The sequence below is a fragment of the Apium graveolens genome, chromosome 6 (genome assembly GCF_009905375.1).
Source record: "Apium graveolens cultivar Ventura chromosome 6, ASM990537v1, whole genome shotgun sequence".
NCBI lineage: Eukaryota > Viridiplantae > Streptophyta > Magnoliopsida > Apiales > Apiaceae > Apium > Apium graveolens.
The window spans coordinates 45,147,128-45,161,339 of record NC_133652.1 but is presented as its reverse complement, the minus strand read 5'-3'; the positions used below and the strand labels follow the sequence as shown (position 1 = coordinate 45,161,339).

The window sequence follows — 14,212 nt, the reverse complement described above, 5'->3', positions numbered from 1 at the left end:
TTTTATTTTAAAATTTCATAGATCAACTAATAATAATATTATAATTTAAAATAAATAAGAAGATTAAAGTAACAAGTTTAACTCATCGGTCATTGTCCATGTGTTTCTCACTCTGGTTATATTATTCTTCATCATTTTTTTTGCTTCGGTCCTTTGTTATTATTGTCTTGATATATCTTATTCAAGTTTATCATCCTCCGTGTTCAAAGACCGGTCATCTCATTATATTTAACACTAAATTTGTATGATGCATGATACAATATTAACACTTAGAAAATTTTATAAGGGTAATAAGTGAAGCTAATCGAATAATTAAATATTTTTAATTTTTAATCTATTTAAAATTTTATGAGCATATTTCATTTCGATTTTATTTTTAGTTGAAAAAATAAATGTTAACACGAAGATTTACGCAAATTGAAGAGAATTCATCACAAATAAATTTTATTATTGATAATAAAATAATAAGATGTCATAGATAAATTGATCTTTAAAAATTATATATATATATATATATATATATATTTCAGGATATTATAAAATTAATTAATAAATGATATAATTATATGATATTGGGATTTCAGAACAACAAAAGATCATGTTCATTAAAATTTGGAGGAAACATGTCTACATAGAATTTATTTCGATGATTTTAGAAGAATCCTTTAAAATCTCATCTAATTTGGTTGGATTTCAAAACATGTAAAATAAACTAGCAAATCCAATAAAATCTATCATTCTATTAAATCCAAAAAAATTCATAACTTGTTGAATATCATAAGATTTTAATGGATTGTTTTAAATCTTGATTTAATACCACAAGATTTTAAAGTAGTTTTTTTCTAAATCCTGATTAAATATCCCAAGATTTTAAAAGACTTTTAAAAATCCAAAATGAATACTTTCAGATTTTAATGAATTATATAAAATCCAAATTGAATACCTCCATGTTTTTAAAATCCTTTCAAATCTTTCAAAATCCAATTTAAAATATACACTCTAAGGAACATTATAATTGCATGATATATAAAAAAAATCTAGAAAATGACTGGTTATTACGGTATACTAGCTTACGAACCGTGCGATGCACGGGTCTTGATTAATATTTATATATATTCATTTCTATTTTTTATAATTTTATTAAAATTTTATAAAATAATTAAATACTAAATAATGATTATATAATTATAATTTCATTGTGCATAATTTCAAGTTAGGTTTAAATAATATAAATAGTATATGATTGATGAGATCTTATTCATAAATAATAATGTAAACATTTGTTGTTGGTAAGATTTGAACTTGATAACTTATATGTATTTTTATAAATAATAATATAAATGTTTGTTGTTAACGAGATTCGGAGAACCCGTGTAGTGTATTTTTTTAGTATTTGAATTTAACGGTTTTAATGATTATTTAATGAAGAACATCCAAATGAAAAAGGAATAACCAAAATGAACAAATTATTCATATTTCGTTATTAGAGCATCTCCAACAAGAGTCCCGTGTTAGCTACCTCCCGCTGGCATTGCTACAATTGATATTTCCTTAATTTATCTCTGCACACTATCACTTTATTTTTCTTTTATTTAGCAAAGTTATTTATTAAAATTATTTTAATGTACTACAAAATGAAAAATTCATAAAAACAAATAAATTCATGTCACTACCTCGAATTGAATTTAAATATAATATAAAATATATATTTTAATATTTTCATGTCACTGTCTCGAATTGAATTTCAGTATAATATAAAATATATATTTTAATATTTAACTAATAATTAATACCATTAAATACATATTTAAAATATGATGGTTAAAATAGCTATTCATTATTATAGCTCATTATTTCATATATTATTACAAATTTGATTTTGTGTATAAGTTGCAAAAACAATCTTACTTAAATATAATTCAATGTACTAGGATATTGAATTCAATATACAATCATGCTCATAAAAGAAAACTGTCTTAATATAGCCATTGAAATATAACCGTTTGAATTTAAAAATAATATTAAAATACTATTTTTGAAATATAGCTAACCAGCTAATACTATTGGAGCAGAACACCTTACAGCTTCAGGAAATTTTAGCTAACTATTATTTTTATAATATTTTAGCTAATCATTATAGTTATCCTCCTAGATTTGCTATAGCAAGTATAGCATAGATAATACAACTAGAGATGTTCAAAAAATCCGAAGTCCGAAATCTGATCCGATCCGGAAAAAAGCTCGAAAAGCCCGATCCGAAAAAAAGTCCGGCCCGGTTCGGCCCGGCCCGCGGGCCTTAAATGGACCTCCTTTTTTCTCGAAAATACGGCTCGACCCGAAACCCGAAAATCACGGATAAAAGCCCGGATTTAAAAAAGCCCGGATAAAAGCCTGGATCGAAAAAAGCCCGGATAAAAGTCCGGTTCGGCCCGGATAAAAGCCCGGGCTTTTTGAAAAACCCGATTAAAAAAATGATTTTTTTATATAGAATTTGAAAATATACAATACTTTTTATGATTTTTAAAATAATATATCATAATATTAGAAACAATTAAAGTATATATGATTATTTATATATTATATTAAAAATAATTATTTATTTCGGTGTCTAAACTACTCTATCTAATATATTAAGATATTATTTTCTCTGGTATTTATACTACTCATAATTCGAGTTATAAAATATTAAAATATTTTTTTAATATATAAATAAAAAGCCCGGTTCGACCCGATCCGGCCCGGCACGCGGGCCTAAAACGGGTCTTAGATTTTTTAGAAAACCCGGCCCGGCCCGATTTTTAAAAAAGCCCGGCCCGATCCATTTTAAAAAGAACCGGGCTTTTTAAAGCCCGGATAAAACCCGTCATGGGCTTTTCGTATCTCTAAATACAACCGTGTAAAAAATTTTGTTTCACTTTGGGCAAATGGACCCATGATGTTTAGCAATCTCCGTTCCCTCCGAAACTCACTTCGCCAACGACTTTACCTGCCATTTCATTTTTTCCTCAATTCTCATCACTCTCCAAAATTTATACAACCCTCCTTAGCTATACGTATCAAACACCAATGTAATTATAATACATCCTCTCTTAACTTAAACCCAAATGAAAGTTTCACACCCAACTCACTCTCCTTGTCCAAACTCTTATTACAATGTTCTCAATCAAAGTCTCTAAGTCCTGGTCTACGAATTCATGCCTACGTGACTAAAATCGGGTTACTCGAAGACTCGACGATACGCAACCATCTGGTGACTCTGTACTCCAAATGCGTTGTTTTCGGGAATGCAAGAAAGGTGATTGATGAAAGTTCTCAACCAGATTTGGTTGCTTGGTCTTCTTTGATTTCTGGGTATGCTCAGAATGGGTTTAGTAGAGAAGCCCTTTCGGCATTTCGTGAAATGCATTTGTTGGGCTTAAAGTGTAATGAGTTTACGTTTCCTAGTGCGCTTAAGGCGTGTTCTGTTAAGAAGGATTTGGTGAAGGGGAGGCAGATTCATGGGATTGTAGTGGTTACGGGGTTTGAGAATGATGTTTTTGTTGTGAATACTTTGGTTGTTATGTATGCTAAGTGCGGTGAGATTTTGGATTCGAGGAGGCTTTTTGACTGGATTCCTGAACCGAATGTTGTTTCTTGGAATGCGTTGTTTGCTTGTTATACGCAGGGTGATTTTTGTGGAGAGGCGATGGCTTTGTTTCAGGATATGGTTAGTAGCGGGATTAGACCTGATGAGTTTAGCTTGTCAACTATACTGAATGCTTGCACGAGTTTAGGAAATATTGGACAGGGGAGAAAAACTCATGGATATTTGGTGAAGCTAGGGTATATTTCTGACCCATACTCAGCAAATGCTCTTGTTGATATGTATGCCAAAGTGGGACATTTTGAAGATGCTATTGCAGTTTTTGATCATATTGCAGTGCCGGATATTGTTTCATGGAATGCTGTTATTGCTGGATGTATTCTTCATGAATACCATCACAAGAGTCTTGAACTGTTGAAAAATATGATCGATTTAGGAACTGTTCCAAACATGTATACTTTTTCGAGTGCTCTTAAAGCTTGTGCAGCACTGGAACTACAGTTATTGGGTAGACAGTTGCATGGAAAATTATTGAAAATGGACTTGAAACTGGATTCATTTGTGACTGCTGGACTTATTGATATGTATTGCAAGTGCAGATTGACTAAGAATGCAAGGGTGATTTATGATTTAATGCCTGAAAAGGACTTGGTTGCGCTAAATGCGCTGATCTGTGGTTACTCACAGAACGGAGGGGAATCTCATGTGTTCTCTCTTTTTAGTGATATGCACAAAGAAGCAATGGGATTTAATGAGGCAACCTTGTTGGCAGTCCTTAACTCCGCTGCCAGCTCACAGGTGAATAGTATAAGTGAACAAATACATGCACTTTCCGAGAAAGCAGGGTATCTATCAGATGTATATGTCACAAACAGCTTAATTGACTCATATGGAAAATGTAATCAATTGGAAGATGCAACAAGGATATTTGAAGAATCTCGTACTTGTGACTTGGCATCTTTTACATCTTTAATAACTGCCTATGCTCAACATGGAAAAGGGGAAGACGCTCTAAAGCTCTTTGTGAAAATGCAAGTACTGGAGCTCAAGCCAGATTCATTTGTTTGCAGTTCTCTTCTAAATGCATGTGCAAGTTTATCCGCTTATGAACAGGGAAAACAGATACATGCTCATATCGTGAAGTTTGGATTTGTATCTGACGTTTTTGCTGGCAATTCGCTGGTCTACATGTATGCTAAATGTGGAAGTATAGATGATGCTGGTTGTGCATTTTCTGAGGTTTCTCATAGAGGGATAGTTTCGTGGTCTTCAATGATAGGAGGACTTGCTCAACATGGACACGGGAAAGAGGCCCTCCATTTGTTCAGTCAGATGCTTAAAGATGGAATATCTCCAAATCATGTAACTCTAGCTAGTGTTCTCTGTGCCTGCAATCATGCTGGGTTGGTCAGTAAAGCAAAAAAATACTTTGAAACTATGGAGGAGTTATTTGGAATCAAACCAACTCAAGAGCATTATGCTTGCATGATTGATATCCTTGGCCGTGCAGGAAAACTGGATGAGGCAATGGATCTTGTGAAGAAAATGCCTTTTGAAGCCAATGGCTCTGTTTGGGGGGCACTTCTCGGTGCTGCAAGGATTCATAAGAACATTGAGGTTGCCCAACGTGCTGCTGATATGCTCTTTGTTATTGAACCAGAAAAATCTGGTACACATGCTCTCCTTGCAAATGTGTATGCGTCGGCTGGGTTGTGGGATGATGTCGCAAAAATAAGGAGACGGATGAAAGATAGCAAGGTGAAGAAGGAGCCAGGAATGAGTTGGATTGAAGTTAAAGACAAAGTCTACACATTTATAGTTGGAGACAGAAACCATTCTAGAAGTAAGGAAATATATGCGAAACTTAAGGAGCTCATGATCCTGATGGGAGAAGCTGGGTATGTTCCTGCAGTAGAGACTGATATTCATAATGTTGGACAAGAAGAAAAGGAGCTTCTTCTCTCCTACCACAGTGAGAAACTTGCTGTGGCGTTTGGACTGATTGTAACTCCACCAGGAGCCCCAATTAGGGTGAAGAAAAATCTTCGAATTTGTGTAGACTGCCACACTTCATTCAAGTTCATTAGTAAAATTGTTTCACGAGAGTTGATTATTAGAGACATAAACAGATTTCACCATTTTAAAGATGGATTTTGTTCTTGTGGAGATTATTGGTAGTATTTATTTGAGCAACTCATCTATTTGTTGCAGAAGAATTTGCTAATGCCTATATGACTACCCATTGGTGAAGGCCTGTAGCAGTTCATTTCTGCACTTCGTATTCAATTTCGATGTACTAACCACAGGTGATAGTGATACTAATACAATTGTAAACCTTTTCAGCCAAAATTTGGTGTTTTTTTGTAACAGGTAACAGTAAAATTGTATAGCTTCTTTTTTGCTGTCAGTAGTGGATATATTGTAATTCTTTTACATTGCCATTTTGATTCTGAATTATGCATATAATTGTAATGCTTCTAATCTTTCTGGTTTCCTATTCCTACCCGGCGTCTCAAAATAGTGTCATTTGAAAATTTTGCAAAAGTGAAGACTGCATTTTCCGATATTAATCGTTATAACCATTGAGTGGTTAGTTGAGTTAGGGCTTGATGAACAGGATAGTGAAGGATTATAAAATGACAAATGTGAGATAAGATGAGTAGAAATTCTTTAAATTAATATTAGTTAAATTTTACTCTCTAAAATAATAAATTTGTCCGGTCCCGACTTGGGCCAATGTAAAAAATTGAAAAACTCGATAAAATAATAAGATAATAATTTTTCTGAAAATCTCTTTATAGTTTTCAGTCCCAAGAAAATCATAAATTAATAATTCATAAGAACTGAAAAAATATATTACACCTTATTGAAATATGATTTAATAGTTGTCTGTTTTATTTTAAAGTTCAATAGGTCTCTGCCAGTCTTTTTTGCAGGATTATCTCTCTTGTAATCACACAACTCCTTACGTATTTGATCTGATATAGTTGATTTTGCAACACCTTTTAGATGAGAAGCCATCTTGTGAGATATGTTTTGAATATTCTAACACGTTCATGTAATTTATATATGTAATTTATATATGTTATATATGCCAAACTTGTTTGAGAATAGATTGAACACATTGTTTACATTAATTATACAGATACAGGACAACTTCAAAAATCATTGTTAATTTCTCAGGTTACTAATTACGTTGAATCCCAAGGTTGTTGATTCTAAGAGGTATGTACATTATAATAGATTAAAAATTCTTTAAATTAATAATTATTAACTCTCTAAATTAATAAATTTCTCCGATCCCGACATTATTAATTTATAGAGTTTTTACTTACACAAGGAACAAACTGTATGCATCCAACAAAAGCATGCTCAAGTGACAAGAAAAAACAAACAAGTATACAGAGGTTGTTTCTGTGAATTTTTGAAAGATTTTGAGAAGCTGCCAGATGGGATCAGAACACAGAAGAGTGTGAATACCAAGATTAAAATATGCAATAGAATAATATCAGTTTGTGCAGATAAAAATTGAATACAATAAGAATGTAGAATGCAAAGTAAATAATATGAAGGTAAAATGTAAAGTTAGCATAAAATTGTGTAAAAATAGTACAACAAAATGTAGAATGCAGAGTACTAGCTGATAAGAACAGAATTCAAAATTATATTGAAAGAACAAAAGAATTTATGCTTGTACGATTTTCTTCCTTCGATTTTTCAGTCATCAAAAAAACATATTCAAGCTGACTGATGTGTAAACAAATAAAATAAAAAATTGAGCTGACCTGATGATTTACATAGCAACGTATACAAGATCATACAACTGAAGACCTTCATTTCCTAACCAAACTGTTTTATATAGACAAAGTCTCATCTGACATTATTGTCAAGAGGGAGTACTTCACTTTCATCCCCATTTTGCCTCCGTCTACGCATAGCTTTGCACCAGTGACCACCCAATAACCAGGGGGATCTTCAGGGCCTCTCACCATTTCTTTTGTATCCACAAAAGTCGACATTTTTGGTGCTTTTTTAGGCAATGGTGGCCCTCTGGCATAAACTGCTGAATTGATATCTACCTTTGGTCGCAACTCTGGCTCATTTAGTCCAGTACTAAATGGTGAAGTCATCAACATCGAGATTACCCCTGATTTTCGTGTTGACGTTGTAGGTCCATCCCATTCGGATCTTCTAATCTCTGCAGATGCCACCATTGAAAATCCAAGCCGCAGGAACAGGACTTTTTTCATACCCATGCCCTTTACCTCGAGCCAGGCCTTGGTAACAATAGAAGCAGAGTCATCAATTCGTGCTCCATTATATTGAACTGGTTGCGTGCATATATGTGAGAATACACTCCATTTGACAGCCTCTATGTAGTCTTTTTGTATTGGATCATTAGCTGGATTGTAACTCAGATCATCTGAAAGTTTTAGGGTTTCTGGAAGAGTTGATAGGTGTTGTAGATGGATAGCGAGGTGATCGCTCTTCTTACCTTCCAAGTACAAGCGGATTCCAGTCACAGGTCGATTTTCAGAGTCAACCTGCAAAAACATATTCATAAATTGGAAGGGAGGAAATTAGTAAGAGCAAATAAAATGGAAAGAGTGACGCCAATAGTCAAATCTTTCTACAATGAGAAAATTATATAAGGATTTGAAGCTGAATTAACTCGCTAAGATTTCATGCTCTTACCATTATATGTGTAATATTAAATTGCTTTGAGCAAGATGGTAATGTCTAGTAGCTCTGGGATTGATATTAGTTGAAATTTCATACATACAGATCTACAGCAAGGATCACTATATTAGAAATGACAAATATGCTGCAAACCAAAATCTTACCTTGGTCGTGTTGACATAAAGCTTAGGACCCATGAAAGTGAACTTCAGTGATGGAAATCCGAATTTTCTATGTCTGGGAGCGAGTGGAAGATCACTATATGCTGGAGCCCACTGTCGAGGTACTTGAAATTCTAGAAATTGTTGTAGATCCTCCATAGGTGGCTTATCTGCACGATGATACATGATAAGTCATGTTTCGAGGTAGACAACGGAAATTGTCCCGTGATATATAAAAAATGCATATGAAATTTGCAATATATGGAGTAATTTACACAATCCACTTTCAGTTCAAATTTTAAATACGTAATTAAGGAGATAGGGCACCTATGTTAAACTTGTCATAGAATAGTATATGACGTGCAATGTTCAATTGTCAAGAACCAATACACGAGTTTTACCAGCAAAAAATCTAACTGATAAAAGATTACAAAGTGAGATGAGCAAAGTAGCATACTCACATCGAAGGTAGAGATTGATTGCGTGGCTTAAAAACCCACTACCTCGCACACCACTCAAAAGGGAAACAAGAGGCACAAAAGACATTGATATGACGTTTGGAAACTGTGATATAGTTGAAAGCCACTGATTATGACTTTGACCATTGTCAGAACCTCCCCTCCTAATACGGATGCTCAATACATCCTGCACCAATGTATATATGTCATATTGCATAACAGGTCTGACATGATGCTTCCTGAAAAAGTCACAAAATAAAAATCAAGAAACTTACATTATTTTTCGAGTGCGAAATAACAGGTGGTCTAAATGCGGGTGCAAATGGTGGGTTGAGATCCCAGACCACTGATTGTGTCTCCTGTAACCAAAAAAATGCAAAATAGGTATATAAGTATCACACATATAGTACTAATAACACTGGATAACAGATACACCTCATTCATAAATTAATGACTACATAATTATGGTGGTATACAATATTGTTTACTTAAATCAAATTATGTAATTAGCGGATAATTACAGTGAAGTATGCAAGTCTTGATAGCTGAAACCTTCTGTGATTCCAAATTTTGGTTTTGCTTAGCATTTTTTCAATCACTTTGTTTTATAATTACCCTACTATAACAACACTCCTTATAGATAGAGTGCGAGTAAAAGCAAAACATATGAGAAATGCCTGCAAGCATGGTCTTACATAATAATTCATTTCAGAAATTGGGTTCGCAACTAAAGGGCTTTCAAAGAGTATTTTAATGAGTCAAAAAATTGAGGTGTACCTTCTTTTTTCCTGATGATAATTCTGACTCCTGTGTGAGAATCTCATTTTCAGCTTCGGAAAATCGTTCATCTGCTAATTTCTTTAACAATACTTGCATATCAGTCGGCTCAAGATTTGAGCTTTGTAGCTGCTTAAGGTGAATTACATCTTTACCTCCCATCTTTACCCCCACAACGATATGAGTACCGTATTTCTCAATAAACCTGGAAAGTGGTGTACTTAGATATTGCATTGAGTGAAACTCTTCACAAATAGGTAAAAACTTGGAACATCCCGACAGTGGGGGACATTATCAGAATAACGTCGAAAATGGTTTTCAAGCCATTCTATTAATTCAATGTCTTTCTGTGTATCGGATTTTGCAGCATAGTGCAACAAATTGTGCTCAAAATACACTTTCTGCAACAAATCTTGATGATAAAATAATTTAAAGATACTACATTATTTGTATTAGGCCGTAGAAAGCTTTACAAATCCGTCAGTGCTGGTTGAAAACCATTAAAAGAGGTAAATAGCCTCGAAGGTCAGGTATATCTATGATGAGCTAGTAAAAGTATGAAGGTCAAACGAATGTTTACAGACATGCACTGAGGTTCTGCATACAAATATTCTAAGCACTATATCTTTCTCATCTGATATATGAATCTAATAACTTTGTTTAACTAAAAGTGTCAAGAGAATTCAAGTTAAACTTCTTACTCGGCTAATGCAGCAGGATCCCATGAAGAAGGCACCTCTTTCTTCACATCAGCTAAAAGTGTTATGTGAGACCTTGCCAATTCAATAGAGTATAGAGTAATAAACCAACCATCAAATGCAAGAGCTTTTGTGGTAGCTGCGTCCTTTTGCCAACACCCCTTGTAATCAAACATTGTGTTGAATAGACCAGATGGTACTTTACCAGATAAGGATATGTCCTGATTTAATTGCTCCGACATCTGAATAATTAAACACCCTTTTTTAATACATAGTAAATTTTCTATGTGAGCTAGATAATAAAAAGCCAATCAAACAGTGAAAGTGTTTGTAAACTTATCGTGTCTTGATTCATTCTGCCATTCTGCAATTTTCAATAAACTGACATGTAACAAACTTAAGCTACAGGAGATGAATGAAATGCATATAAACTTAACATAAAACCTCGTGAGAAAGACATGTGAATCAACCACATTAACGAAATAAAGGTAGTCTGTAGTTAGGATATGTCATAAGTGTCAATAGTTCATGTCCTACATTAAACATTCACAAGCTCACATCTTCAAATACGTGTCTGTGGAAATGCAACTAACAGTCTAACACATTAACCATATTTTCATGTATCCCAGTCATCAAATACTTGGCAAACAGATCATCTAACTAGATTCACGGTATCAAATAAGTCGATTTCTCTGATAATATAGAAATTCATCAACTAATGTAAAAGGAGGCAATGCTATCTTAACTATTTCTTAACAAATATTTCTGCTGTTTATACCTTCTTCTCACCTTCTCAAATATTTCTTAACAAAAAGAAAGCTCTGCTGTTTATACTTTCTTCTCACCTTCGCAAATGTTCTTAACTCTAGATATCTAAACATTCACAAAGCTCAGTAATTGGCTACATCTTCAAAAAATTACAAACATTTATCCATAGTCATGTAAGCTATGGATGCAAGGCGTTTTGCGTATCAATCCCTACATTTCTGTTGCTAACAATAACATATCTATCGGGTAAGTTGTAAGTAAGTTCGCAAGACCGAAACTCGAAGGAATTGCCACATACATCTTCTATCTACTTTCGAATTTGACATACCTTACAAACTTCTTCTGTTTTTAGGCTAAAACACACTTTACAAATTTTCAATTCGGTAAGTAACATCGGGATACAACACGAAAAAACGATAGAGAGGATTATAAAAGTTGACCTGACCTGACTAAAAGAAACAACATCGGAATGAAACCGAGTCCGATCACCCTTATCACACTTAATCGAAGCCGGCACATCATGAACAACAATCCCACCAGGACAAGTCAATTCTTTCCGTCGACTCCGATCAATTTCAATCAACCCTGAATCAAACGGACCTGTTTTACACCCACTCAAACGTATATCAGTAGTTAAATCATATCCTGATCCTATTGCCGCCACAGCACTTTTCGCTGCTTTTTCAGGATCCAATCTATTCGCATTAAACGCCATCAATCTAATATAAATAAAATAGTGAATTTACAAATAGTACCACTGTATGAACTAATGAAAACTGATGATCCTAGCTAACTACATGTTTTATTTAGTTAGGTACAAAGTTGACAATTTCTGAGTGTTGAACACGCAGTGATATTGAGTTGGTGTGTGAGAGAGAATTAAACGAGAGTTGACTAGGAATTTTATTCGTAGATTTGAACAAGTCCCTTAAGTTTAGGGGACAGTGACTTGTACGTTTAGCGTAGTGGCGCCATTTTACGAGAGTTAATTCAATTTAGTATGTTCGTAAACGGCAAAAGGCGGCGGCGGATATTTTCTTTTTCATTACAGCGAGTTGTCCTAGTTGAGTTAAAATATATTGTCGTCTGCTTCATGTTCTGTTACCATTGGTTTTCATATGATAGAGACAGGAAATTAATTAAGTAAAAAAACAAGTTTACATTTTTTTCAATTTTATATCTCTTTAAAGTTTATTGAAAGGTTGTGCGATTACAGTTATGTAAATTATCATTTTCTTTAAATAAACAATTGAACTGGGCAAATTAAAAGTTAAAATAGTTTTTTTTCCCAAAATTAATTAGAAAATTAAATATGCACACAGTTCATATTAATGTACAGTTGGTAATATGTATCAAATTTCGAAGTACTCTCTATAAATATACATTTTAGGATGATAATAGTGCAGAAGAAATATTTTGCTATGTTTTTAAAAGTACAAAACCTAGAGTAGAAATATTTCTATGCTATTTTTAAGGTATGGGCCACATTCAGCTTAAAAATGATCGGACCAGCCCAAAGTTTAACTTATTTGGGCTTCGAGCAGCCCTAACTGCAATAAGTCCTTCGGGGATGCACTCATTTCTTTGGGCCAATAGAGCGTGCATTCTCCGAATCAATCAAATCAAACATACTTCGTTAAAGTTCTTAAAACTGGGATGGCCACAAATTAGGGTTGTGCATTCCGAACCGTACCGAACTTTTTTTCGATTAACCGAAACCGAATTGTAGGAAAAAACGCTATCAAAAACTGAACCGAAATATATTCGGTTTGTAACCGAACCGAAATTAATATTTCGGTTATTACGAAAACCGAAATTAAAAACCGAAATATTATATAATATATTAAAAATGCAGAAAGATATTCTAAAAATTTGAGTTAGTAAGTAGTAACTGATCTTCAGTCTAATGAGTGCCTCAACACCAAAACAAAGTTTTTCTTATTTCTTGTAACTCAGAAAGGCCTGTACCTAGTTACAGATGTCCTGAAATTAAACAAGAATGATGGTATAATGCTTGTTTATAGAAGATAAACAACCTATACATGAATGGTAAGGTAGGTAATCTCCGTTAATTTTGTATTGTAAGAAGTGATGGTTGATTTGAGATTGTAAATATGTCTGAGTTTGAGTGTACCGGGGGTTTATAATGTCTTATTAATAATATTTTTATAATTTAAACCATTCAGTTATATATTCGGTTTTTCAGTTAACCCCGGTAAAAAACCGAAATACCGAAAAATCGAATTTCAGAATTTTTTCAACCGAAAACCGAACTGAATTATGAAATTTGGTTAATTGAACCGAAATTATTTCGTTTATTCGGTTCGGTTATCGGTTAACCGAATCGATTGCACACCCTGCCACAAATAACTATAAACTTAATCATATCCATCTCACAATCCTGAATAGGGCCCTTGTAAAAAAGTCTGATTTTATGTTTTTTCAATTAAAAAAAAAACTACACTACTTTTGTAACTACTAATTTTGTGTAATTTTTTAATGTCTTAAGATAACTACATTTGGCTATTTATTACATGAATTTTAGTTGGATCAATAAATTTACTTGGACATTTAAAACGTTGAACTACACATTTTAATTGAGGAAGGTTTAGCGGCTAACCAATTATTTTGAGTAACTTAGTAACTTCTTATCAGCTGTTGAATTCATAGGTGATCCACTCATTATGATTATACATGTGTACACTCATTTATTTTATTCAACTGTAAGTTATGAAAAGATAACTATCGTACTATTCTTTGAAATGAAATTTTTTCCAACATTATCTTTTCTGTACGTGTTCCCTAAAAAAAAGATTTGTGTTCAGTATAAAAAATAGTTTTGTAAATAAATATTAATTATTGATATGAATATGTTGTATTTCTGATGATAATTAACCAAACTACCTTAAGTAGATTTATTTAGTATCATTTAGTAGCCTTCAACGGATAATCACAGTTATTTATCCGTTAAATGAGTAACTTATGTTAATAAATATGTAGCACATTCAGTACAATATGATAGCTGAGGGATTTGGTAGTTATTGTAGTTTCCAAGTCATGTTGACTACTAGCAAGATATACAAGATA

General features: G+C 33.2%; 2 protein-coding genes across 2 annotated transcripts; one reads left to right on the top strand and one right to left on the bottom strand.

The window, feature by feature from the left end:
* Window positions 1-2,925: 2,925 nt before the first annotated feature.
* LOC141663832 (pentatricopeptide repeat-containing protein At4g14850-like) lies at window positions 2,926-6,016 on the top strand. Its single transcript, XM_074469666.1, has one exon. The coding sequence runs from the start codon at window positions 2,933-2,935 to the stop codon at window positions 5,759-5,761; it is 2,829 nt and encodes a 942-aa protein (XP_074325767.1). The 5' UTR covers window positions 2,926-2,932; the 3' UTR covers window positions 5,762-6,016.
* A 1,208-nt stretch (window positions 6,017-7,224) lies between these two features.
* LOC141668131 (MACPF domain-containing protein NSL1) lies at window positions 7,225-12,072 on the bottom strand. Its single transcript, XM_074474836.1, has 7 exons — window positions 11,571-12,072; window positions 10,361-10,599; window positions 9,660-9,864; window positions 9,158-9,241; window positions 8,886-9,069; window positions 8,428-8,594; window positions 7,225-8,127 (listed from the first exon to the last, which is right to left on the bottom strand). Exons 1-7 carry the CDS (start codon window positions 11,838-11,840, stop codon window positions 7,438-7,440), a joined length of 1,839 nt encoding a protein of 612 aa, XP_074330937.1. The 5' UTR covers window positions 11,841-12,072; the 3' UTR covers window positions 7,225-7,437.
* Window positions 12,073-14,212: the final 2,140 nt, after the last annotated feature.

Bases quoted from the DNA above. Each gene is read 5' to 3' on its own strand.
- LOC141663832 (XM_074469666.1), top strand. From the start codon at position 2,933: ATGATGTTTAGCAATCTCCGTTCCCTCCGAAACTCACTTCGCCAACGA.
- LOC141668131 (XM_074474836.1), bottom strand. From the start codon at position 11,840: ATGGCGTTTAATGCGAATAGATTGGATCCTGAAAAAGCAGCGAAAAGT. The intron at 9,242-9,659 runs GTACACCTCAAT...TTTTGGTTACAG, and splicing joins TATCATCAGGAAAAAAGAAG to GAGACACAATCAGTGGTCTG. The intron at 8,595-8,885 runs GTGAGTATGCTA...ATCATCGTGCAG, and splicing joins AATCAATCTCTACCTTCGAT to ATAAGCCACCTATGGAGGAT.